The 25281-nt window shown below is 67.0% G+C and overlaps 1 protein-coding gene across 1 annotated transcript in view; it reads left to right on the forward strand.

Annotated features, from left to right (window-relative positions):
- MUC5B (mucin 5B, oligomeric mucus/gel-forming) overlaps positions 1-25281 on the forward strand; it is a 34214-nt gene that overhangs the window by 3374 nt on the left and 5559 nt on the right. The window contains exons 5-36 of the mRNA XM_081790412.1: positions 115-229; positions 315-405; positions 653-759; positions 1538-1739; positions 2143-2268; positions 2410-2527; positions 2626-2764; positions 3107-3217; positions 3390-3459; positions 3863-4000; positions 4416-4580; positions 4916-5010; positions 5986-6112; positions 6358-6613; positions 6994-7049; positions 7144-7244; positions 7335-7486; positions 7816-7954; positions 8556-8675; positions 9426-9605; positions 10039-10278; positions 11056-11212; positions 11740-11868; positions 11971-12115; positions 12196-12239; positions 12322-12519; positions 12724-18251; positions 18324-20990; positions 21633-23238; positions 23407-23588; positions 23834-24005; positions 24850-25106. Of these exons, the coding sequence (XP_081646538.1) occupies positions 115-229; positions 315-405; positions 653-759; positions 1538-1739; positions 2143-2268; positions 2410-2527; positions 2626-2764; positions 3107-3217; positions 3390-3459; positions 3863-4000; positions 4416-4580; positions 4916-5010; positions 5986-6112; positions 6358-6613; positions 6994-7049; positions 7144-7244; positions 7335-7486; positions 7816-7954; positions 8556-8675; positions 9426-9605; positions 10039-10278; positions 11056-11212; positions 11740-11868; positions 11971-12115; positions 12196-12239; positions 12322-12519; positions 12724-18251; positions 18324-20990; positions 21633-23238; positions 23407-23588; positions 23834-24005; positions 24850-25106 (13933 nt within the window). The remainder of the gene's footprint in view (positions 1-114; positions 230-314; positions 406-652; positions 760-1537; positions 1740-2142; positions 2269-2409; positions 2528-2625; positions 2765-3106; positions 3218-3389; positions 3460-3862; positions 4001-4415; positions 4581-4915; positions 5011-5985; positions 6113-6357; positions 6614-6993; positions 7050-7143; positions 7245-7334; positions 7487-7815; positions 7955-8555; positions 8676-9425; positions 9606-10038; positions 10279-11055; positions 11213-11739; positions 11869-11970; positions 12116-12195; positions 12240-12321; positions 12520-12723; positions 18252-18323; positions 20991-21632; positions 23239-23406; positions 23589-23833; positions 24006-24849; positions 25107-25281) is intronic.

Below are 25281 nucleotides of genomic sequence, written 5' to 3' on the forward strand. Positions count from 1 at the left end.
CCGGGCTGGGGAAGGGCCGGGCCTCTGGGGCGGGTTCTGGGCTCAGGGCTGCTGGGGGGCGCCGCACCCTGCTGCGCACCCTGGCCCTGGGAGGACCAGAAATTTCCACCCCAGGGAGGAGCTGCCCTACAGCCGCGCTGGCGTCCTGGTAGAGGAGAGCAGTGTCTACATCAAGGTTGAAGTCCGGCTGGTGCTAACCTTCCTGTGGAACAGAGAGGAAGCCGCCCTGGTGAGGACGCCCCCACTTGCCCGCCCGCCCCCCTCCACTGAGGACAGCCTCCCAGAGGCTGGAGCTGCCTCTCTTCTGCCCCCAGCTGGAGCTGGACCCCAAGTACGTCAACCAGACGTGTGGTCTGTGTGGGGACTTCAACGGACTCCGGGCCGTCAACGAGTTCTATGCCCATAGTGAGTGCCCCCTGGGGCAGCAGGAAGCTGAGGGCTGGCTTGTCCTGAGGAGGCCTGGAGGGGGCAGCCTTGGGGTGGCCTTACCCAGGCTCTGGGTGGAGAGCAAATCTGGGCGGGGCAATACTCAAGCCAGCGACGCCCCAGAGAGGTTTCAGGTGCCCTGGGCACGGGCAGGGGTCCCCAGGCAGCCATCCCCTGCACTGGCCCCACGGTCCTTCAGCACCCTGACCCCAGCATCTCTCCACAGACGCCAGGCTGACCCCTCTCCAGTTTGGAAATCTCCAGAAGCTGGATGGGCCCACAGAGCAATGCCAGGACCCCCTGCCTTCCCCCGCCAACAACTGCACGGATAGGGTGAGCGCCTCTCTGGGGCCCGGCCTGGCCCCAGCCCCTGCTCTCCCAGGGTGTGGCGGCAGCCAGGATGGTCATCTCAGGCTTCCTGGGCTGGGCCCTGAGGCATCCGGGCGGAGGGTCTCCAAGCCCTGGGGTGGCAGGGGACACGGCTTCCACCTCGGAGACACCGTCTGAGCTTCCACCTACCAAACGAATGTTCTACGTGTGCGGGCCGTGGGCTACACGTGTGCCCATCCGTGTATGCGAATACGTGTCCACACATAGGTGGTCCGTGGTGGGCACTTAGGAGCCCAGCTGAAGAAGCCCCACGCGGGAGCGGGGAGGCCTCCACGGGTAGAAGGGGCCTGGAAGCTCCAGGAGGCCCAAACCAACAGAATCTCCCTCAGAGCCTCAAGTCAGGATGTGGAGCCCAGGCCCAGCCGGCTGAGGGGCAGGGGCAGGGGCAGGGGTGCTGGGGAAAGAAAAGGGGTTCATCAGTGGGCACACAGGTGCCCTCGTTTCCCACTTCTCTTGGCATCGCACCTTTCCTGGGTGCTCACACCATGGGCAGATGTGGCCTGGAGCCCTGAGTGGGTGGGTGGAGTCCACGGTCCCGGGTCACTCCCAGAGCCAAGCCGAGCCCTGCACCCAGCAAGTTCACTGTGGTTAAAGAGAAGGACGGGTGGGTGGACGGACAGATGGAGAGATGAAAGGGACCTCAAGGGGGGGAAGGGGCCCCCTGGCCTGGACCCCCCACAAGCACCGAGGGTGGAGGGTGCCACACCCCTGTGCTCCCCAGGAGGGCATCTGCCACCGCACCCTGTTGGGCCCGGCCTTCTCGGAGTGCAACACGCTGGTGGACCCTGCCGTGTACGTGGCCGCCTGCACCCAGGATCTGTGCCGCTGCCCGGACTGCCCGTGTGCCACCTTCGCCGAGTACTCCCGCCAGTGTGCCCATGCAGGGGGACAGCCCCAGAACTGGAGGGGCCCTGACCTCTGCCGTGAGTGCCCCCTGGCCGGGGCCAGCACCAGGCCCCACGCCCACACTGGGTCCCGGTGGGGAGGGGGCGAGGGACAGGACATCTGGCATCTGGCTGGGGACCCAGGGCAAGTGGAGTCATTTGGGGGTCCTACAGCGAGAGGGTGGGCAGGGGGACAGAAGGGAGTGTGGGGGGCCCAGAGGGAGGACCCGGCCTTGGTACAGCCCAGGTGGGCACAGGAGGGCCGCCTCACCCAGAAGACAGTGGGAGCTAGGAGCAGGGAGGCCCAGCCTCCCGAGACGAGGGGCTCCCCGGCTCAGCTGTGACCCCGGGGGGCCCTTGACGACATGGGAAAGGTTGGGAGCAGCCGCCTGCCCCGCGCCCAGGTGGCTTTCCGGGGCCCAAGCGCTGCCTCCCCCCACAGCCTGGACCTGCCCCCTCAACACACAGCAGCGGGAATGCGGCTCGCCCTGCGCGGACACCTGCTCCAACCCGGAGCGCTCCCAGCTCTGCGAGGACCACTGTGTGGATGGCTGCTTCTGCCCCCCAGGCAGGTCCTCCTGGCCCTCGGGGACTGTCCCCCAGCCAGGCCCTCTGCCCCCAACCCCCCCCCCCCCCGGCTGCCTCCAGTCACTGTGTTGCCAACACCCGACCCAGCCCGCTCACAACCCCCTGCCCCCGCTGTCCGCAGGCACGGTGCTGGATGACGTCACCCACACGGGCTGCCTGCCCCTAGAACAGTGTCCATGCACCCACGGCGGCCACACCTACGCCCCGGGGGCCTCCTTCACCACCAGCTGCAGCTCCTGGTACGCCTCCTGGCTGCCCCTGCCCTTGGTGGGGGTGCATGGGAGGGGATCTACCTCCCCCACACCACGCTTCCTCTGTTCATGGCCTCCCTTCCCAGCACCTGCTCTGGGGGGCTGTGGCAATGCCAGAACCTTCCGTGCCCTGGCACCTGCTCCATCCAGGGCGGGTCCCACATCTCCACCTACGATGAGAGACTCTACGATGTGCATGGGGACTGCAGCTACGTCCTGTCCAAGGTACGGTCCCAGTCCCCACCTGCTGGGCCTGTCCTGGGACTCTCAGGCCTCCCGGCCCCTGGGAAGGGTCCAGTGATGGCCATCAGAGTAGGTGAAGCCCCCCCTTGGTCCCCTCCTGGGGTCCCATTCCCAAAGGGAAGCCCCTAGGCTCACATTCGCGGGGCCAAGGGGCTCCCAGGCCCCGAGACGAGCTGCCTGCCTGGAGGTGGCCACAGGGGCCAGCCTCCACCCCACACGCACGGTCCTGGGAACAGGGGCACCACACACGAACACGCAGCCCCCTCCCTGCCCGCGCTCGGGAGTGGCCGACCCCCAGCGCCCTGGTGGGCCTTGCCCTGTCAGAAATGTGCAGGCAACGGCTTCACTGTGCTGGCCGAGCTGCGGAAATGTGGCCTGACGGACAACGAGAACTGCCTCAAAATGGTGACGCTCAGCATGAACGGCGGGGACACGGTGGGTGAGGGTCCCGCTGGGAAAGGGGGTGGGGACAGGGTGGAGGTCTTGGTCTGACGTTAGGGGCCAGGGGTCCCCTCCCGGCTCTGGCTCTGCCGGGCTGGCCCCTGGGGAGTGCTCCCCGGCCGGGCAGGCTCCTCCCCCAGCTGACCTGGCCGCTTCCTCTCACCAGATCATCCAGATCCAGGCCAGCGGCGGGGTATTCATGAACTCCGTGCACACGCGGCTCCCCGTGTCAGCAGGTACGCGGTCTGGGACAGCCGGGCCGCACTGCAGCCAGGTGGTCTGCTCCCAAGGCTGGTTCTCTGTGGCCCGGGGCAGTTCCGGAATATCCCATGGTTGGTTTCTCATCTGCATGTGGGATGTCAGTGCTCCCCCCTCGGCTACCGTGGGGACCGGGGCCGAACACACTTGGGGCGCAGCCTCTCGGGGATCACGAGTGGTCACTGCCAATACCACCTGCAGAGGAGCTCCGCCCACTCCTGGGTCCCGGAGCGGTGGCGCGGGCCCACCAGATGCCTGGATCCTCCCAGCCCATCCCTAGGGGACCCTCCCTGCTTCCTGGCTGTCCCAGGAGCAAGGGGGCTCCGTCTGGCCAGGCCTGGCCCCCACGCAGACTCTGACTCGGTCCCCACCCCCCGGCAGCCAACATCACCATCTTCAGGCCTACGTCCTTCTTCGTCCTGGTGCACACGGGCCTCGGGCTGCAGCTGCAGGTTCAGCTGGTGCCCCTCATGCAGGTGTTCCTCAGGCTGGACCCCTCCTATCACGGACAGATGTGCGGTGAGGCTCCGCCGACGGGCCGGGAGGGGGCTGGTGCCCGGACTCAGCTCCAGGCCGCGGGCAGGACGGGAAGAGTCTGGCAGGAGGTGAAAGTTGGGAGGCGGCTGCTCCCAGGGCACAGTGGAGACTCCTGCACCGGCCGAGGGCACCCCGAATGTGATGTGTGGCCCTAGGGAGGGCACTTGGGGGGATGGAGAGCAAGCCGTGTTGCCCTTACGAGGTCAGGCTTTGCACAGCGGCTGATCCCCATCGGGGCTCACCTACGGATGGCTCTGGAACCACTCCTGGGATGGGGGTTCGGGGCTGGTCCACCGTGTGGTGGTTTCTAGAGGAGAGCAGGAGCCAGGGAGCAAGCCCCCCGGACGGCCAGGCTGGACGCCCTGCTAATGCCCCATCCCTGGGCCCCGGCCCCCAGGCCTGTGCGGGAACTTCAACCAGAACCAGGCCGATGACTTCCGGACCCTCAGCGGCGTGGTGGAGGGCACGGCCGCCGCCTTCGCCAATACCTGGAAGACCCAGGCCGCCTGCCCCAATGTAAAGAACAGCTTCGAGGACCCCTGCTCCCTCAGCGTGGAGAACGGTACTCCCACCCCCCGGGGGCCCTCCGTTTACGAGGGCTGGGCTGGGAGCCAAGACCTCCCATCTCGCCAGGCCCTGGGGGACCCCTGGTGTCCGGGTGTGCATGGCCTGGGGTGAAATCGGGCAGGCCAGAGTGCTCAGAGCCTGTCTCGAGGAGGAGCACCTTCCTGCCCCCTCAGCACGGTGGGCAAGCCCCAAATCCCAGCTCAGCTCTCTGGAGGCCGTGGGGCCCCCCAGGGCCTGTGTGCAGGAGCGCAGGCAGCCTGAGGGGGCGGGTGAGGGGGAGGAGGTGTGTGGGTGCCGGCCAGCCAGCCTCCCCCTGCACCCTTGTCCCAGAGAACTACGCCCAGCACTGGTGCTCCCTGCTGACCGACCCTGCCGGAGCCTTCTCGCCCTGTCACTCTGTCCTCAACCCTGCACCCTTCCACTCGGTGAGACCCCTGCCCCACCTGGAGCCGCCCCCTACCCCTTAGCCTCCCCTTGGTGGTCTCCTATCTCGAGGACCACTCACAGCACGGTGGGCTGGTCGGTCAGTCCTACCCGGGGCTGCCCGGGGCTTTTCACACCATCACTGTCGGGGTGTTTGTGGCCACGGACCAGCTCACTAAAAACTAGAAATATTGATTCTGTTCCGGTCCTAGAAGCCAGAAGCCCCAAATCAAGCTGTGGGCAGGGCCATGCTCCCTCCTAAGGCTACAGAGAAGGTCCTTCCTGCCTCTCCCAGCTTCTCAGGGCTCCAGGTGTCCCTGGGCTTGTGGCCATGTCACCCCAACCTCTGCCTCCCTGGTCACATGGCCTTGGCCCCTCCCCTGTGTCTGTGTCCAAATTTCCTCTTTAAGGACACCAGTCATGCTGGATCGGGGACCATCCCCATGACCTCGTCTTAATAACATCTGCAAAGACCCTGTTTGCAATAAGCTCATTTTCTCAGGCCCCATGGGTTAGGGTTTCCACGTATCCTTCACAACACTTGGCTTATGGGCCACTTTCCCAGAAGCTCAAAGCCCTAAAATGCACCATCAGGAGCATCTCCAGGTGGAAAGCCCAGGCCCACCTCTGCCCATTCTGGGGATGGCACCCTCTTCACCCCACCTGCGTCCCCCACACGCAGCACAACCCGTGACGTACGTGGGATGCGGCCGACCCTGGCCCTGTCGTGTGGCGCTCCCTCCTGACCCTGACCATAGCCTGGTCTCACGCCTTCTTGCTGCCCCCTGACTGGGCCTCTGCAGTCGCTTAGCGTGCGGTGTGCCCCTCCTGGGGGCCGCTTTCCGCCCATCTGTGCCGAGGGGCCTCCTTGGGGTGGACCTCCCAGTCCAGGCAGGGGTCCCAGGAAGAATCCACGGGAAGAGGAGGGGCCTTGGTGGGCTGGGGTTCCTGACGGTCCCCAATGGTCCCATCCCCAGCACTGCATGTTCGACACGTGTAACTGTCAGAAGAGCGAGGACTGTCTGTGTGCGGCCCTGTCCTCCTACGTGCACGCCTGTGCCTCCAAGGGGGTGCTGCTCAGAGGCTGGAGGGACGGCGTGTGCAGTGAGTGTCCCTGAGCCACTCTGGCTGCACCAGGTGGGGGCAGGGGGGCTGGGGATCCTGGGGGCAGCCACCCCCCACCCACATGTTCTCAGCCAGAGCTTCTGGCTTCCTCGGTCGGGCCAACCAAGGACCTTGTGGTCCCACGATCCCTGGGTGTCAGAGGGGAAACTGAGTCTTGGGCTGCTTAAACACCGGTTTGGAGGGGGCCATCCAGCCACTGACTTGAGCGCTGCCCCTGCCCCCAGCCAAGTATGTGAGCAGCTGCCCCAAGTCCCAGAACTACAGCTATGTGGTGGCCGGCTGCCAGCCCACCTGCCGCGCTCTGAGCCAGGTCGACGTCACCTGCGGCGTCACCTTCGTGCCTGTGGACGGCTGCATCTGCCCCTCGGGCACCTTCCTGGATGACTCGGGTGCCTGCGTGTCCGCTGAGGCCTGTCCCTGCTACTTCCGTGGCTCTGCAGTGGCCCCGGGGGAGGTGGTGCATGACGACAGCGTGGTGTGGTAAGGGGCCAGCTGGGCCCATGCCCCCCCTCCCCCACATCACTGTGCCCCATCCCAGGAGAGCGAGGGTCTCGTCACCCTGTTTCACACGCAAAGATGTCTGGGTGTCTCCCAGAGGATTTTGAAACACAAAGGTGCTCCCTGGGGAGGGAAGTTTGCCCCTCCCCCCACACCCCTTAGTCCTGCTGTAAAGAGGTAGCCCTCCCTTGGCCTCCAGAGGGTTCTGAGGCTCCAGGGCCCAGGGAGGCCGGGTGCATTGCACAGGACGGTTTTCTCTCCGCGCCGGGGGAGGGGTGCCCCCAGCCGGGCAGAGATCTGGGTGAGGTCTGTGGGGTGGTGGGTGGGCAGGGGGTCCAGAGAGGGTCGTCTGTCTCTCACAGCTCGTGCGTGGGTGGGAAGCTGAGTTGCCTGGGAGCAGCGGAGCACAGGAGCTCAGGTACGGCCTCTGGGCAGCGCCCCGAGGGAGGGGCTTCCGCGGGCCCCGGGTGGGGGGAGGGGCCCCTCCCAGCCCAGCCCCGCCTCCTCCGCAGGGTGCGCGGCCCCCATGGTGTACCTGGACTGCCGCAACGTCTCCGCCGGCGCGCCCGGGGCCGAGTGTCTCAGGAGCTGCCACACGCTGGACGTGGACTGTGTGAGTGGCCGGGAGGGCACGGCGAGGGGGCTGCCCGAGGGCGTCCCCGGGCACAGCGGGTGACCGGCACTGACCTGTGCCGGTCCACAGTTCAGCACTCACTGCGTGTCCGGCTGCGTCTGCCCCCCGGGGCTGGTGTCTGACGGGAGCGGAGGCTGCGTGGCGGAGGAGGACTGTCCTTGTCTGCACAACGAGGCCGCCTACAAGCCCGGGGAGACCATCAGGGTCGACTGTAACACCTGGTAGGTCGGGGCTACTCCGCAGGGGGCGGGGCAGGGCCGAGGCCTGACATTGCCCCCGCCCCCGGGAAAGCCCTGGGGTGTGCCCTTCGTCCTTGGAAGGTGCCCCAGGGGCCAGGCCTAGCCGTGGCCGGCCGGTCAGAGCCGACGCCAGGGGCTCCGGCCCCGCCGCACTCCAGGCGCCAAGGGCTTCAGAAGCGGAGAGACAGGAGTGCCGCAGGCAGGCAGGTGGCAGGAGGCGACTGCCTGAGCTCGCCGCGTCACTTAACCACTCCGGAGAGTGGGGCGGGGCGGCCCCCGTGACCTGGCCGTCGCCTGTCCTCGCCTCGCAGCACGTGCAGGAGCCGCAGGTGGGAATGCAGCAGCAAGGCCTGCCTGGGCACCTGCGTGGCCTACGGGGACGGCCACTTCATCACCTTCGATGGCGAGCGCTACAGCTTTGAAGGAAGTTGCGAGTACACGCTGGCGCAGGTACGCCTGGTCCCCTCTCTGCCCCCGCCTACCCGGCCTCCTAGCCCCGCCCCTCGCCCCGGCCACGCCCCCACTCGTCCTCTTCGTCCCACCCTCCTCGCCCTCGCCCCCCCTCCTCATCCCGGCCACGCCCCCTCTCGTCCTCGCCCCGCCCTCCTCGCCCCTCACCTCACCCTCCTCATCCTCGCCCCGCCCCCCTCGCTCTCGCCTCGTCCCCCTCGCCCCTCGCACCGCCCTCTTCGTCCTGGCCACGCCCACCGTCCTCGTCCCGCCCCCCCATCCTCGCCCCTCACCCCGCCCCCCTCGTCCCGGCCACGCCCCCTCTCGTCCTCTTCGTGCCCGCCCCCCCGCCCCGCCCTCCTTATCCCCGCCCCACCCCTGCTCCCGCCCTCCTACGCCCCCACACCCTCCCCTCCTCGTCCCCGTCCCCGCCTCTCGCCCCGTCAACCTCGCCCCACCCCCGCCGCCTCATCCCGGCCCATCGCCCCGTCCCCCCCCCCCCCCCCCCCCGTCCTCTGTCCTCTTCGTCCCCGTCCCCCGCCCTCTTCGCCCCGCCCCCTCGCCCGGCCTGCTCCCGCAGCCTGACCCCTCCCTGTCCCAGGACTACTGTGGGGGCAATGGCACCGGCACCACAAATGGGACTTTCCGCGTCGTCACCGAAAATGTCCCCTGTGGGACCACGGGTGTCACCTGCTCTAAGGCCATCAAGCTCTTCCTGGAGGTGAGAGCCCCCAGGAACCTTCTCCCTCCCTCTGCCCTCCAGCTGACGGTCCTGGGGCAACCTGAACAAATGACCACAGCCCGGACCCGAAACCAGAGAAATTCATTCTCTTGGTTGTGACGCCAGGACTCTGCCATGCAGGTGTCCCAGGGCCGAGACCACACCGCCCCCCCCCCCCCAGCTCCTGGGCTCCACCGCCCCTCCCCCACCTGTCTGCCCCTCTCTTCTCCCACACGGACACCTGTGGTTGGACTGAGGCTCGCCCTAAGTCCCAGATGAGCTCATCCGTCGCTGACACCTGCAAAGACCCTCCTTCCAAATAAGGTCACATTCACGGGCTTCAGGGGTCAGGATGTGGACACACCTTTTTGGGGGCCTGCGTTCAGCCCACCACATCAGGGTGCCCAGTTCCAGCAGAGGGAGGTCAGAGTTCACCTGGCAGAGAGGCGCACTGCTGGCGGGGGACGTCTCCCCCACAGGGTGGTAAGAGCATGAGCAGGGTCGCCTCACTCAGAGGCCAGCGAGTTAGGGTGGCCAGTCCTGCAGACTCCCTCTGGGACCCGTGCACCCCTGCTTACTGTGGCCCTGGCTTTCTAAGCCGCCTCCCAGCCCAGTCGGCTTGGCCTCTCGCCTGGTGTTTGCTGACAGTCAGGAGCCCACCAGCCCTGTGCCGAGGGCCCCTGAGTACCTGTGGCCCCCGGGCTGGCCCCTCCGTCCCGGCTGCCACCACCTCCGTGTGCCCCTCTGCAGAACTATGAGCTGATCCTGCATGAGAGCACCCACAAGGTGGTGCAGAGGGGGCCGGGCGGAGACCTGCCGTACAAGGTCCGGTACACGGGCGTCTACCTGACTGTCGAGACCCGCAGCGGCGTGGTGGTGTCCTGGGACCGAAAGACCAGCGTGTTCATCCGACTACAGCAGGGCTACAAGGTGAGAGTGGGCGGGCTGGGGACCCCCTCTGGCAGGGACAGATCTGGCCCAGAATGGACTGTCTGGCCGCTGACAATCCACGGAGGGCTGGGGCCAGTCCACTCACAATGCCAACTTCTGAAAAGGCAGGTGTTGGGACCCAAGGGACCGACTGACAGAGTCCTGGTTAGAAAGCCATTCTCTGCTCTCTGGTCCCCCCACGCCCACCGGGCCTGCTTGCCCACCTGCCCACCTGTTCATCTGGCTGCCCACCTGCCCGCTTGCCATAGGACCCACTGTGCACCCCATCCGCCTGCAGGTTCCCCGGGCACTCCCTGGGGACACCAGCCGTCAGGCAGTCACCCCTGGGCTATGCGCCGCTCCCTCGGGCTGCCCCCTGCAGCCCCAACACCCATGCTGCCTGCCCCCCCCCCCCACCCCCCTCCGTGTGCAGGGCCGGGTCTGCGGGCTGTGCGGGAACTTTGACGACAACGCCGTCAATGACTTCACCACGCGGAGCCAGTCCGTGGTGGGCAACGCCCTGGAGTTTGGCAACAGCTGGAAATTCTCCCCGTCCTGCGCCGACGCCCCGGCCCCCAGGGACGCCTGCACCGCCAACCCGCACCGCAAGTCCTGGGCCCAGAAGCAGTGCAGCGTCCTCAACAGCGCCACCTTCGCCGCCTGCCACGCTCAGGTGGGCTGTGCGAAGTGGGCGCTCTGGCCTCGGGGGCTGGAGGGTCGGGCTGCCTCCTTCCCTCCTGGTCAGGGCTGGGTCTGGCCTGGGCCTCTGAGCTCGGTCTTGATGTGGGTGCACACCAGGTGGGAGGTCCAAACGGTGTGCCCCAAGCCCTGCCCAGGGGTCCCGACCCAGAGCATCCCACAGCTTTCCTTGACCCCTCAGGCCCATTCCCCTAGAAGCAGGGTTGTGAGCCATACAGACCCCCGGTGTCACCTCCCTGTCCTACCCACATTCCCTGGCCTGCCGGGCTTCACCAGTACTGACGACTGGGGTCGGTCTTGGAGACTCTTCCCCAAAGTCCTTCCTGTGACTTTAATGAGAACTCGAGTTCTCGTCACTCACGAGCACGGTCTCACGATCCAGGACGTGACTTGCAGGCCGCTTAGGAGGAAACGGTCTGGTGGCAAACGTGTCTTGGGTTCCCTCTGGGCTCTGCTGCTCAAGGGAGGAGTGTGGTTGGGGGCCCGCCCCCTCACCCCGAGGAGACAGGCAGGGTCACGACACAGCTACGGGGAGGGCTGTCTGTGGTTAAGTGTGATGTGAGCAGAGGTGAGGGGTGAGGGGCACAGAGGGGCAGGCTGGCCGGGGCGCGGGTGAAGGTGCCCAGGTGGGTGGGAGTCACGGGTCTCAGACTGCAGATGTGGGATGCCAAGAGCAGATGGTCCCTCTGCCGGGGTAGGGCTGGTTGTCCCCTGACTGCCTGTTGAGCAGACCTACCACCCTCTGCCCCAGGTCGACTCCACCAAGTACTATGAGGCCTGCGTGGGCGACACGTGTGCCTGTGACTCCGGGGGCGACTGTGAGTGTCTCTGCACGGCCGTGGCTGCTTACGCCCAGGCCTGCCGCGACGTGGGCGTGTGCGTGTCCTGGCGGACCCCGGACATCTGCCGTGAGTTCACGGGATGTGGCGTCGGGGCAGGGCGGGCCCCCACCCCAGGGAGCGACACGCTGCGCGGTTAAGGCTGGTCGCCCGCGGAGGGGGGCGGCGGGTGTCGGAAAGGAACGTGAAATGGGGAGGGGTGTCACCGATGGACAGACGGGAGAATGTTCCGGAACCCAGAGGGGTCAGTAGGGCCCTGCTCCCCCACCCCGCCCGCCTAGAACCTGGCCGGAGGGGAGCGTAGTGGGCAGCCGCCCCGGCCGGAGTCCCCCACCCTGACAGGCGGCACCCCCGAGGAGCCAGGGGACCCGGGGCTGCGTCCGGTCACGGGCATTTGGGGCCCACACCCCCCGAGGCCCCATGCGGGAGGCACAGGGGAGGGACGGGGCTTGGTCGAAGGTCGGGGTGCGGGGGGAGCCCGGCCGGCCGCCGGGTGGCCCTGGAGGCCGTCGTTGCCAGGGCGGCGCCCCGCCTGGGGCCGCTGGTGGCTCGCTCTGGCCGGAGCCGGCCCGCTGAGTCGGCCCCCTCACCTGCAGCCTTGTTCTGCGACTACTACAACCGCGAGGGCCAGTGCGAGTGGCACTACCAGCCGTGCGGCGCGCCCTGCATGAGGACCTGCCGGAACCCGAGCGGCCGCTGCCTGACCGACCTGCCGGGCCTGGAAGGTGAGGGCAGGGTCGTGCGTGGGTGGCGGGCTGGCCGCCCCGGGGCAGCAGCCACCACCTGGCCACGAGGGTGAGTCTCCTGCCCGCCCCGCCCCTGCCCAGGCTGCTACCCAAAGTGCCCGCCCAGCGAGCCGTTCTTCAACGAGGACCAGATGAAGTGCGTGGCCCAGTGCGGCTGCTACGATGAGGACGGGAACTACCACGACGTGGGCGCGAGGGTCCCCACGGCAGAGAACTGCCAGAGCTGGTGAGTGGGCCGGGGAGCCGGGGCGGGGGGCTGCCGGCCCGGTGCGGCTGGCCCTCAGCTCTCTCCTCTCCCCTCCCTAGTGAATGCACGGCCGGCGGCCTCCGGTGCACGCACAGCCTCGAAGGTAAGGGCGAGGGGTGCCACGCGGGGCTAGGGCCTGGGGGCTGGGGTCTCCAAGTCAGCCCTGCGCCTACCCTGTCTGCCAGCCTGCACCTGCACCTACGAGGGCAGGACCTACCATTTCGAGGACGTCATCTACAACACGACCGACGGGCTCGGTGCCTGTTTGATCGCCATCTGTGGAAGCAATGGGACCGTCATTCGGAGGGCCGTGGAATGTCCCGGAACCCCGTCCACGACACCCTTCACCTTCACCACCACCGTGACACCCCTCTCCACAACAGGTAAGCCTGGAGGACACCCTGCCGGTCCTGCCTCCCTCTCCCAAACCCCGGAGTCTGGGCAACAGTCTGGGTGGAGAGGGAACACAAGCGGCAGGTCAGCGCAGGCGTCCTGGGCGTGAGGGACGGCCTGGGTCACCTCTCCTCCTGGGCACGGCTGGCGGGCGTGCAGAGGAGGCTGACGACGTTCCTGCCTCCCGCCCACAGGCTCAGTCCCCACCTCCTCCACCGTGTGTGTGCGAGAAGTGTGCTATTGGTCCGGCTGGCATGACAGCAGCCATCCAGAGCCTGGCCTGGCAGGTGGAGACTTTGAGACGTTTGCGAACCTGAGGCAGAGGGGCCATGAGGTCTGCCCAGCCCCAGTGGCCATTGAGTGCCGGGCACAGAAATTCCCCCACATCCCGCTGCAGCTTCTGGGCCAGAAAGTGGAGTGTGACGTGGCCCGGGGGCTGACTTGCCTCAACGGTGAGCAGAGCCACCAGCTATGCTATAACTACGAGGTGCAAGTCCTCTGCTGTGACCACGTGCCCTGTGGCACCTCCCCTGGTGCCACCACCCAGCAGCCACCAGTCAGCTCCCTGTCTGGCCCCACCTTCCAGTCCACGGCGGCCCCCACCGTCCAGTCCACGGAGGCCCCCACCATCCAGTCCACGGGGGTCCCCACCTTCCAGTCCACGGGGGCCCCCACCATCCAGTCCACGCTGGCCCCCACCTTCCAGTCCACGGCGGCCCCCACCGTCCAGTCCACGGAGGCCCCCACCGTCCAGTCCACGGGGGTCCCCACCTTCCAGTCCACGGGGGCCCCCACCTTCCAGTCCACGGCGGCCCCCACCGTCCAGTCCACGGGGGTCCCCACCGTCCAGTCCACGCGGGCCCCCACCGTCCAGTCCACGCGGGCCCCCACCGTCCAGTCCACGGGGGCCCCCACCGTCCAGTCCACGGGGGCCACAACCACGACAGGGACCCGGACACTAAGCAGCTCCTCGGCCTCGGCCACCACCGCCTGTCAGCCCCGGTGTCGGTGGACAGAGTGGTTCGATGAGGACTACCCCAAGTCCGAGGAGGCCGGGGGGGACGTTGAGTCGTATGACAAGATCAGGAGGGCGGGAGGGGCCGTGTGCGAGCAGCCGGAGGACATCGAGTGCCAGGCCGAGATCTTCCCCGGCAGGAGACCCGCGGAGCTGGGCCAGCGCGTGCACTGCGACCCCAGCTTCGGCCTGGTGTGCAGGAACGAGGAGCAGGCGGGCCTGTTCAAGATGTGCTACAACTACAGGGTCCGTGTGCTCTGCTGCAGCCGCGACCACTGCGCAGGGTCCGCCACCACCGCCGGGCCGTGGCCTCGGACGAGCCCGCGGGGGACCCCGTGGCGCCCCTCGACGGGATCCACCCCGGCGTCAGGGACGACCCCAACCCACGCGGCTCCCACCGTCACAAGAGCAGCGGGCGCAACCGGCACCGGCACCATCAGCCCACGGTCCGCAGAGACGGCCACGCCAACGACAAAGACGTCGCCGGGAACCCCGGGAACCGGGCCCACCACCGGCCAGGGCACGACGGGCTGTCAGCCCCAGTGCGAGTGGACAGACTGGTTTGACGTGGACTTCCCGACCTCAGGGGTGGAGGGCGGGGACATGGAGACCTTCGACAACATCAGGGCCGCCGGGGGCAAGCTGTGCCGGGAGCCCAAGGACGTACAGTGCCGGGCAGAGAGCTACCCCGAGGTCAGCATCGACCAGATCGGGCAGGTGATCAGCTGCAGCCTGCAGACAGGGCTGGTCTGTAGGAACGCGGACCAGAAGGGCCAGTTCAACATGTGCTTCAACTATAACGTCCGGGCGCTCTGCTGCCAGCCCTCCCCCCACTGCCCCAGCTCCGCGGCTCCCAGCACCAGCAGCACTGCCGCTGGGGCTGTGACGTCACGGGGACCAGGGGCCTCCACCACAGCAGTAACCCGGTCCCAGACCTCTTCCCCCAGGAACACCCCGATGGTCACTGTCCCCACCTCCCAGACAGGTCCTTCCTCCCCCGGGACCACCCAGACCCTTCCTCCTTTGTCTGGGACCACCCAGATCCTTCCTTCTTCCCCCAGGACCACCCAGACCCCTCCTTCTTCTGGGACTACCTGGAGGGTCACTGTCCCCACCTCCCAGACAGTTCCTTCCTCCCCCAGGACCACCCAGACCCTTCCTCCTTTGTCTGGGACCACCCAGATCCTTCCTTCTTCCCCCAGGACCACACAGACCCCTTCTTCTTCTGGAACCACCCGGAGGGTCACTGTCCCCACCTCCCAGACAGGTCCTTCCTCCCCCAGGACCACCCAGACCCTTCCCCCTTCCTCTGGGACCACCCGGAGGGTCACTGTCCCCACCTCCCAGCCAGGTCCCTCCTCCCCCCAGACCACCCAGAGACTCTCTGTGGCCACCAGCCAGACGCTTCCTCCCTCTGCCAGGATCACAGAGAGGGTCTCCAGCCCCAGCCCCTCTTCCTCTCCAGGCATCCCCACGACGACCAGCAAGCCCACCTCAGCCCACGCACCCACCACGGTCCCTGTGGTGACCTCCAGTGGGCGGACCACCCCCTGGTCCCGGCCCAGCAGGCCCACCTCCAGGACCACACCGCTCTCCACAGCCTCGCGGCCCGGCTCCACCAGGCACACGCTGGTCCCCTCGTCCTCCCCGGGCTGCAGGCCACGGTGCGCGTGGACAGACTGGTTCGACGAGGACTACCCCATACCGGGCCCTGACGGCGGGGACTTCGAGACCTTCGAGGTCTGGCGCTTGGCCGGGCACGTCTTCTGTGACCGGCCCTGGGACATCGAGTGCCGATCAGAGAAGGTGCCCGATGTGCCCCTGGAGGAGGTGGGGCAGGTGGTCCAGTGCAACGTGAGCTTTGGGCTGGTGTGCCGCAACCGCGAGCAGCCGGGGCCCCTGCCCTACTGCCACAACTTCCACGTGCGATTGCTCTGCTGTGAGGACTACAGCCACTGTGCCAGCTCTGCGGTCCCTGAGCCCACCACCAGCAGCAGCAGCACAGGACAAATGTCATCGCAAGTTCCTGGGCCACAGACGACGGCCACGCACCCCTCCTCCCCTGCCACCACCCAGAGGGTCACTGTCCCCACCACCCAGACCCTTCCTCCTTCCTCTGGGACCACCAAAACCCTTCCTCCTTCCTCTGGGACCACCCAGACCCCTCCGCCTTCCTCTGGGACCACCCAGATGCTTCCGTCTTCCCCTGGCACCACCAAAACCCTTCCTCCTTCCTCTGGGACCACCCAGACACTTCCTTCTTCCCCTGGGACCACCAAAACCCTTCCTCCTTCCTCTGGGACCACCCAGACACTTCCTTCTTCCCCTGGGACCACCAAAACCCTTCCTCCTTCCTCTGGGACCACCCAGACCCCTCCTCCTTCCTCTGGGATCACCCAGACCCTTCCTTCTTCCCCTGGGACCACCCAGAGCCTTTCTGTTTCCTCTGGGACTACCCAGATCCTTCCTTCCTCCCAAGAGACCACCCAGAGGGTCTCTGTCCCCACCTCCCAGCCAGGTCCCTCCTCCCCTTGGACCACCCAGACCCTTCCTCCTTTGTCTGGGACCACCCAGATCCTTCCTTCTTCCCTCAGGACCACCCAGACCCCTCCTTCTACTGGAACCACCTGGAGGGTCACTGTCCCCACCTCCCAGACAGGTCCTTCCTCCCCCAGGACCACCCAGACCCTTCCCCCTTCTTCTGGGACCACCCGGAGGGTCACTGTCCCCACCTCCCAGCCAGGTCCCTCCTCCCCCCAGACCACCCAGAGACTCTCTGTGGCCACCGGCCAGACGCTTCCTCCCTCTGCCAGGATCACAGAGAGGGTCTCCAGCCCCAGCCCCTCCTCCTCTCCGGGCATCCCCACGACGACCAGCAAGCCCACCTCAGCCCACGCACCCACCACGGTCTCTGTGGTGACCTCCAGTGGGCGGACCACCCCCTGGTCCCGGCCCAGCAGGCCCACCTCCAGGACCACACCGCTCTCCACAGCCTCGCGGCCCGGCTCCACCAGGCACACGCTGGTCCCCTCGTCCTCCCCGGGCTGCAGGCCACGGTGCTCGTGGACAGACTGGTTCGACGAGGACTACCCCATACCGGGCCCCGACGGCGGGGACTTCGAGACCTTCGAGGTCTGGCGCTTGGCCGGGCACGTCTTCTGTGACCGGCCCCGGGACATCGAGTGTCGATCAGAGAAGGTGCCCGATGTGCCCCTGGAGGACGTGGGGCAGGTGGTCCAGTGCAACGTGAGCTTTGGGCTGGTGTGCCGCAACCGCGAGCAGCCGGGGCCCCTGTCCTACTGCCACAACTTCCACGCGCGACTGCTCTGCTGTGAGGACTACAGCCACTGCGCCACCACCACCGCGGCCCCCTCCCCATCCCAGGAGACCTCCCGTACCTCGGCGATGCCCACCACTGTCTCCCGCTCCCCGCCCAGCACCCGGGTCAGTGCATCCCCGACGTGGGGCACCGAGACCTCGCCCGGCCTCCCCGGCACCGTGCCCAGCACCGCCGGGGCCACGTCCAGCACCAGGGCCTCCTTACCGCCCCTCACGACCGAGGCCACCAGCTCCCCGCTGAGCACCGCCCCGGGCCCCTCCACGGCCACGTCACCAGCAGTCGGGTCCACGGCCTGCGAGCCTCGCTGTGCCTGGACGGACTGGCTAGACGAGAGCTATCCGGTGCCAGGGGCCTCTGGTGGGGACTTTGAGACGTATGCCAACATCCGGGCGGCCGGCAAAGCCATCTGCAAGCGGCCCCTGGACCTGGAGTGTCGGGCCGAGCCGCTGCCCGATGTGCCCCTGCAGGAGCTGGGCCAGGTGGTGCAGTGCAGGCTGGACGAGGGTCTGGTGTGCCACAATCGTGACCAGGTTGGCCGGTTCAAGATGTGCCTCAACTACCACATCCGCGTGCTCTGCTGTGACGACTACAGCCACTGTCCCAGCACCCTGGCCACCACTACGATGACCCCCCGGGCCACCAGCCCGGGTCCGACCCCCACACTGGCTGCCAGTACCACCGCCCGGTCCCCAACGACCCCCAGTCCTACAGCGCCCAGCACGGGCCACACCGCGGCCACCTCCCCGTGCCAGCCCGCCTGCCGCTGGACGGGCTGGCTGGACAGTGACCAGCCCCTGCCCGGCCGCTTCGGGGGCGACATTGAGACCTACTACCACATCCAGGACACGGGCGGCCAGCTCTGCGCGGATCCCGAGGCCATCGAGTGCCAGGCCGTCCTCTTCCCGGACGTGCCCTTGGAGCAGCTGGGCCAGGTGCTACGATGTGACGTCAACTACGGACTCATCTGCAGGAACAACTGGCAGAGAGGAGGCCAGACTTGCCTCAACTACCACATCCGCGTGCTCTGCTGTGAGGACTACAGCCACTGTGCCAGCTCTGCGGTCCCCGAGCCCACCAGCAGCAGCAGCAGCAGCAGCAGCACAGGACAAAGGTCATCGCAGGTTCCTGGACCGCAGACGAGGGCCAAGCACCCCTCTTCCCCTACCACCACCCGGAGGGTCACTGTGCCCACCACCCAGACCGTTCCTCCTTTCTCTGGGACCACCCAGGCCCTTCCTTCTTCCCCTGGGACCACCCACACCCTTTTTACCTCCCCTGGGACCACCCAGACCCTTCCTTCTTCCCCTGGGACCACCCACACCCTTTTTACTTCCCCTGGGACCACCCACACCCTTCCTTCTTCCCCTGGGACCACCCAGACCCTTTTTTCTTCCCCTGAGACCACCCAGACCCCTCCTCCTTTCTCTGGGACGACTCAGACCCTTCCTTCTTCCCCTGGGACCACCCATACCCTTTTTACCTCCCCTGGGACCACCCAGACCCTTCCTTCTTCCCCTGGGACCACCCACACCCTTTTTACCTCCCCTGGGACCACCCAGACCCTTCCTTCTTCCCGTGGGACCACCCAGACCCTTTTTACTTCCCCTGGGACCACCCAGACCCCTCCTCCTTTCTCTGGGATGACTCAGACCCTTCCTTCTTCCCCTGGGACCACCCACACCCTTTTTACCTCCCCTGGGACCACCCAGACCCTTCCTTCTTCCTCTGGGACCACCCAGACCCTTCCTCCTTCCCCTGGGACCACGCAGACAATTCCTTCTTCCCCTGGGACCACCCAGACCCTTTTTACTTCCCCTGGGACCACCCAGAGCCTTTCTGTTTCCTCTGGGACCACCCAGATCCTTCCTTCCTCCCAAAGGACCACCCAGAGGGTCTCTGTCCCCACCTCCCAGCCAGGTCCCTCCTCCCCTCGGACCACCCAGACCCTTCCTCCTTCTTCTGGGACGACCCAGATCCTTCCTTCTTCCCCCAGGACCACCCAGGCCCCTCCTTCTTCTGGAACCACCCGGAGGATCACTGTCCCCACCTCTCAGACAGGTCCTTCCTCCCCCAGGACCACCCAGACCCTTCCCCCTTCCTCTGGGACCACCCGGAGGGTCACTGTCCCCACCTCCCAGCCAGGTCCCTCCTCCCCCCAGACCACCCAGAGACTCTCTGTGGCCACCGGCCAGACGCTTCCTCCCTCTGCCAGGATCACAGAGAGGGTCTCCAGCCCCAGCCCCTCCTCCTCTCCGGGCATCCCCACGACGACCAGCAAGCCCACCTCAGCCCACGCACCCACCACGGTCCCTGTGGTGACCTCCAGTGGGCGGACCGCCCCCTGGTCCCGGCCCAGCAGGCCCACCTCCAGGACCACACCGCTCTCCACAGCCTCGCGGCCCGGCTCCACCAGGCACACGCTGGTCCCCTCGTCCTCCCCGGGCTGCAGGCCACGGTGCTCGTGGACAGACTGGTTCGACGAGGACTACCCCATACCGGGCCCCGACGGCGGGGACTTCGAGACCTTCGAGGTCTGGCGCTTGGCCGGGCACGTCTTCTGTGACCGGCCCCGGGACATCGAGTGTCGATCAGAGAAGGTGCCCGATGTGCCCCTGGAGGAGGTGGGGCAGGTGGTCCAGTGCAACGTGAGCTTTGGGCTGGTGTGCCGCAACCGCGAGCAGCCGGGGCCCCTGTCCTACTGCCACAACTTCCACGCGCGACTGCTCTGCTGTGAGGACTACAGCCACTGCGCCACCACCACCGCGGCCCCCTCCCCATCCCAGGAGACCTCCCGTACCTCGGCGATGCCCACCACTGTCTCCCGCTCCCCGCCCAGCACCCGGGTCAGTGCATCCCCGACGTGGGGCACCGAGACCTCGCCCGGCCTCCCCGGCACCGTGCCCAGCACCGCCGGGGCCACGTCCAGCACCAGGGCCTCCTTACCGCCCCTCACGACCGAGGCCACCAGCTCCCCGCTGAGCACCGCCCCGGGCCCCTCCACGGCCACGTCACCAGCAGTCGGGTCCACGGCCTGCGAGCCTCGCTGTGCCTGGACGGACTGGCTAGACGAGAGCTATCCGGTGCCAGGGGCCTCTGGTGGGGACTTTGAGACGTATGCCAACATCCGGGCGGCCGGCAAAGCCATCTGCAAGCGGCCCCTGGACCTGGAGTGTCGGGCCGAGCCGCTGCCCGATGTGCCCCTGCAGGAGCTGGGCCAGGTGGTGCAGTGCAGGCTGGACGAGGGTCTGGTGTGCCACAATCGTGACCAGGTTGGCCGGTTCAAGATGTGCCTCAACTACCACATCCGCGTGCTCTGCTGTGACGACTACAGCCACTGTCCCAGCACCCTGGCCACCACTACGATGACCCCCCGGGCCACCAGCCCGGGTCCGACCCCCACACTGGCTGCCAGTACCACCGCCCGGTCCCCAACGACCCCCAGTCCTACAGCGCCCAGCACGGGCCACACCGCGGCCACCTCCCCGTGCCAGCCCGCCTGCCGCTGGACGGGCTGGCTGGACAGTGACCAGCCCCTGCCCGGCCGCTTCGGGGGCGACATTGAGACCTACTACCACATCCAGGACACGGGCGGCCAGCTCTGCGCGGATCCCGAGGCCATCGAGTGCCAGGCCGTCCTCTTCCCGGACGTGCCCTTGGAGCAGCTGGGCCAGGTGCTACGATGTGACGTCAACTACGGACTCATCTGCAGGAACAACCGGCAGAGAGGAGGCCAGACTTGCCTCAACTACCACATCCGCGTGCTCTGCTGTGAGGACTACAGCCACTGTGCCAGCTCTGCGGTCCCCGAGCCCACCAGCAGCAGCAGCAGCAGCAGCAGCACAGGACAAAGGTCATCGCAGGTTCCTGGACCGCAGACGAGGGCCACGCACCCCTCTTCCCCTACCACCACCCGGAGGGTCACTGTGCCCACCACCCAGACCGTTCCTCCTTTCTCTGGGACCACCCAGGCCCTTCCTTCTTCCCCTGGGACCACCCACACCCTTTTTACCTCCCCTGGGACCACCCAGACCCTTCCTTCTTCCCCTGGGACCACCCACACCCTTTTTACTTCCCCTGGGACCACCCACACCCTTCCTTCTTCCCCTGGGACCACCCAGACCCTTTTTTCTTCCCCTGAGACCACCCAGACCCCTCCTCCTTTCTCTGGGACGACTCAGACCCTTCCTTCTTCCCCTGGGACCACCCATACCCTTTTTACCTCCCCTGGGACCACCCAGACCCTTCCTTCTTCCCCTGGGACCACCCACACCCTTTTTACCTCCCCTGGGACCACCCAGACCCTTCCTTCTTCCCGTGGGACCACCCAGACCCTTTTTACTTCCCCTGGGACCACCCAGACCCCTCCTCCTTTCTCTGGGATGACTCAGACCCTTCCTTCTTCCCCTGGGACCACCCACACCCTTTTTACCTCCCCTGGGACCACCCAGACCCTTCCTTCTTCCTCTGGGACCACCCAGACCCTTCCTCCTTCCCCTGGGACCACGCAGACAATTCCTTCTTCCCCTGGGACCACCCAGACCCTTTTTTCTTCCCCTGAGACCACCCAGACCCCTCCTCCTTTCTCTGGGACGACTCAGACCCTTCCTTCTTCCCCTGGGACCACCCACACCCTTTTTACCTCCCCTGGGACCACCCAGACTCTTCCTTCTTCCTCTGGGACCACCCAGACCCTTCCTTCTTCCCGTGGGACCACCCACACCCTTTTTACTTCCCCTGGGACCACCCAGACCCCTCCTCCTTTCTCTGGGATGACTCAGACCCTTCCTTCTTCCCCTGGGACCACCCACACCCTTTTTACCTCCCCTGGGACCACCCAGACCCTTCCTTCTTCCCCTGGGACCACCCACACCCTTTTTACCTCCCCTGGGACCACCCAGACCCCTCCTCCTTTCTCTGGGACGACTCAGACCCTTCCTTCTTCCCCTGGGACCACCCATACCCTTTTTACCTCCCCTGGGACCACCCAGACCCTTCCTTCTTCCCCTGGGACCACCCACACCCTTTTTACCTCCCCTGGGACCACCCAGACCCTTCCTTCTTCCTCTGGGACCACCCAGACCCTTCCTCCTTCCCCTGGGACCACGCAGACAATTCCTTCTTCCCCTGGGACCACCCAGACCCTTTTTACTTCCCCTGGGACCACCCAGAGCCTTTCTGTTTCCTCTGGGACCACCCAGATCCTTCCTTCCTCCCAAAGGACCACCCAGAGGGTCTCTGTCCCCACCTCCCAGCCAGGTCCTTCCTCCCCCAGGACCACCCAGACCCTTCCCCCTTCTTCTGGAACCACCCGGAGGGTCACTGTCCCCACCTCCCAGCCAGGTCCCTCCTCCCCCCAGACCACCCAGAGACTCTCTGTGGCCACCGGCCAGACGCTTCCTCCCTCTGCCAGGATCACAGAGAGGGTCTCCAGCCCCAGCCCCTCCTCCTCTCCGGGCATCCCCACGACGACCAGAAAGCCCACCTCAGCCCACGCACCCACCACGGTCCCTGTGGTGACCTCCAGTGGGCGGACCACCCCCTGGTCCCGGCCCAGCAGGCCCACCTCCAGGACCACACCGCTCTCCACAGCCTCGCGGCCCAGCTCCACCAGGCACACGCTGGTCCCCTCGTCCTCCCCGGGCTGCAGGCCACGGTGCGCGTGGACAGACTGGTTCGACGAGGACTACCCCATACCGGGCCCCGACGGCGGGGACTTCGAGACCTTCGAGGTCTGGCGCTTGGCCGGGCACGTCTTCTGTGACCGGCCCCGGGACATCGAGTGCCGATCAGAGAAGGTGCCCGATGCGCCCCTGGAGGAGGTGGGGCAGGTGGTCCAGTGCAACGTGAGCTTTGGGCTGGTGTGCCGCAACCGCGAGCAGCCGGGGCCCCTGCCCTACTGCCACAACTTCCACGCGCGACTGCTCTGCTGTGAGGACTACAGCCACTGCGCCGCCACCCCCGCCACCACCGCGGCCCCCTCCCCGTCGACCTCCCGTACCTCGGCGATGCCCACCACCACGCCCACCACTGTCTCCCGCTCCCCGCCCAGCACCCGGGTCAGTGCGTCCCCGACGTGGCGCACCGAGACCCCGCCCGGCCTCCCGGGCACCGTGCCCAGCACCGCCGGGGCCACGTCCAGCACCAGGGCCTCCCTACCGCCCCCCACGACCGAGGCCGCCAGCTCCCCGCTGAGCACCGCCCCGGGCCCCTCCGCGGCTGCCTCCACATCCCTGCCTGTCCCGGTGTGGACCTCGTCCACCTCCGTGGTCACCACCCCGAGGCCCCCAGCATCCAGCAGCATGCACTTCACCACCGGCTGCTTCTGCCGGGCTTACGGGCAGCTCTTCTCTCCCGGTGAGTGAGGAGGCCCCTGGTTCCTTCCAACTGTCCACCCAGGGCCTCAGAGCCTGGGTCTCGGGGGCCCCTCCGTGTGCCTCCTGGGACTCGGGTGGTGCCGCCCAAGCCCCCCCTTCTCCTGAGCTAAACTTGGCGTGATCCCCTTGGTGATTTTCTCCTCTACAGGGGATGTGGTCTACAACAAGACGGACGGTGCGGGCTGCCACTTCTCTGCCATCTGCAACCAACGCTGCGACATTGACCGCTTCCAGGGCACCTGCCCCACCTCCTCGCCCCCGGCATCCTCGGCGCCCCTGTCCCCCTCCCCCGCAGCTCCTCCCTGCGACCTCCTTGTCCCTCCCCGACAGGTGCGCTTCCTGCCTGTGCTTCCTTTCTTTGCTGTGTGCCTGGGGTTGGGCAACCAACTGGGGGCTGAGCCCTGCCCTGCTTGGGGCTGTGGGCGGCCCCCGCTCACCCCTCCACGGGTAGCGCCGGAGGAAGGCGCCAAGGATTGGGGCCGGCCCAGGACAACGAGGGACCTGAGGCCGTGGCAGGGCCACGTGGCAGGTCTCGTGGCCCCCAGCCGGTGAGCACCGTCCCCGCTGTCTCCCAGGTGAACGAGTCCTGGACCCTGCCGGACTGCACGGTGGCCCGGTGTGAAGGCAACAACCGCATGGTGCTTCTGGAGCGGAAGTCAGCGGCCAGTGTGAGCTGCGTGAACGGGCATCGGCCAGTCAGAGTGTGGCAGGGGAGCGAGCCGTGTGACTTCCGTTTTGAGTGCGAGTGTAAGCTGGGTGGGGCCGGGGGGTGTGCAGGGAGCCCCCCCCCACATAGAAGGGGCTCCCGAACGGGGGTGGGTGTGCACACGGGAGCAGCAGCCGCGCCGTTGTCCCCGGGGTTTCTGGGCGTCTTTCACGGAGCTGCCGTCTGGGAGCACTTCCGGCCTGGGCCCTGGACACCTGGACGGCAGGTTCCGGGAGAAGTGAGGACCGCACGCTGGGTCACAACACCAGGAATGCCTGAGGCTGCAGGGAGGGCCCTTCCTGCCTTGTCGGCCTTGGGGGCTCCAGGCATCCCTAGGCTTGTGGCCACGGGCCTCCAGCCGTGACTCGGCCTTCCTGTGGCCACTCCTTTCTTTACAAGGACACTTATCACCGGGCTAGAGCGACCCTGGTAATCCGGGACGGTATCCTCTAGATCCTTAACGTAATCACTGACATGAAGACCCTTTCCCCAAACAAGGGTCCATTCTCAGGCTCTGGGGACATGTCCTTATCCTTCAGGGCCACCATCCAGCCTACTCGCCCATTTTATAAAAAAGGCAGCCGAGGGGCACCTGCGGGGCTCAGTCGGTTGAGTGTCCGACTTCGGCTCAGGTCATGATCTCGCGGTTTGTGAGTTCGAGCCCCGCGTCGGGCTCTGTGCTGAACATCTCAGAGCCTGGAGCCTGCTTCGGATTCTGGGTCTCCCCCTCTCTCTGCCCCTCCCCTGCTCAGGTTCTGTCTCTCTCTGTCTGTCAATAATAAACATTAAAAAAAAATTTAAAAAAGAGGCAGCCAAGGCCCAGGGCAGTTGAGTGGCTCCCCCAGGTGGCACTTTTGGGGTGAGGGGACTGCCCATGTCCCGCAGGCTTGTGCAGCGGCTGGGGTAACTCTCACTACAACACCTTTGACGGCACCTCCTACTCCTTCGTGGACAACTGCACCCACGTGCTCATGCGGGAGATCCGCCCACGCCACGGGAACCTCAGCATCTACATGCACAACTACTACTGTGGGGCCACCTCAGCCACTGCCCAGTGTCCCCGCGCCCTCAGCGCCCGCTATAAGTCCACGGAGGTCATCCTCACCACCAGCACCGGCGCCAACGGGCAGGAGGAGCCCCTGGTGAGTGGCCCTGCCCTGCATCACCGGGGAAGGCCTGCAGGCCTGGAGGTCAGCCCCCGGAGGGGCCTCTGGAAGGGCAAAGGGCGTGCCATGACGCCCCGGGGGCCCGAACGCAGCCAGCTGGGACTCCCCCAAGGACTTGGGGCCCCAGCACCCGGGAGGGAGAGCCTCCAAG

The sequence above is a fragment of the Panthera onca genome, chromosome D1, assembly GCF_046562875.1.
Source record: "Panthera onca isolate mPanOnc1 chromosome D1, mPanOnc1 haplotype 2, whole genome shotgun sequence".
In the NCBI taxonomy this organism is placed as follows: Eukaryota; Metazoa; Chordata; class Mammalia; order Carnivora; family Felidae; genus Panthera; species Panthera onca.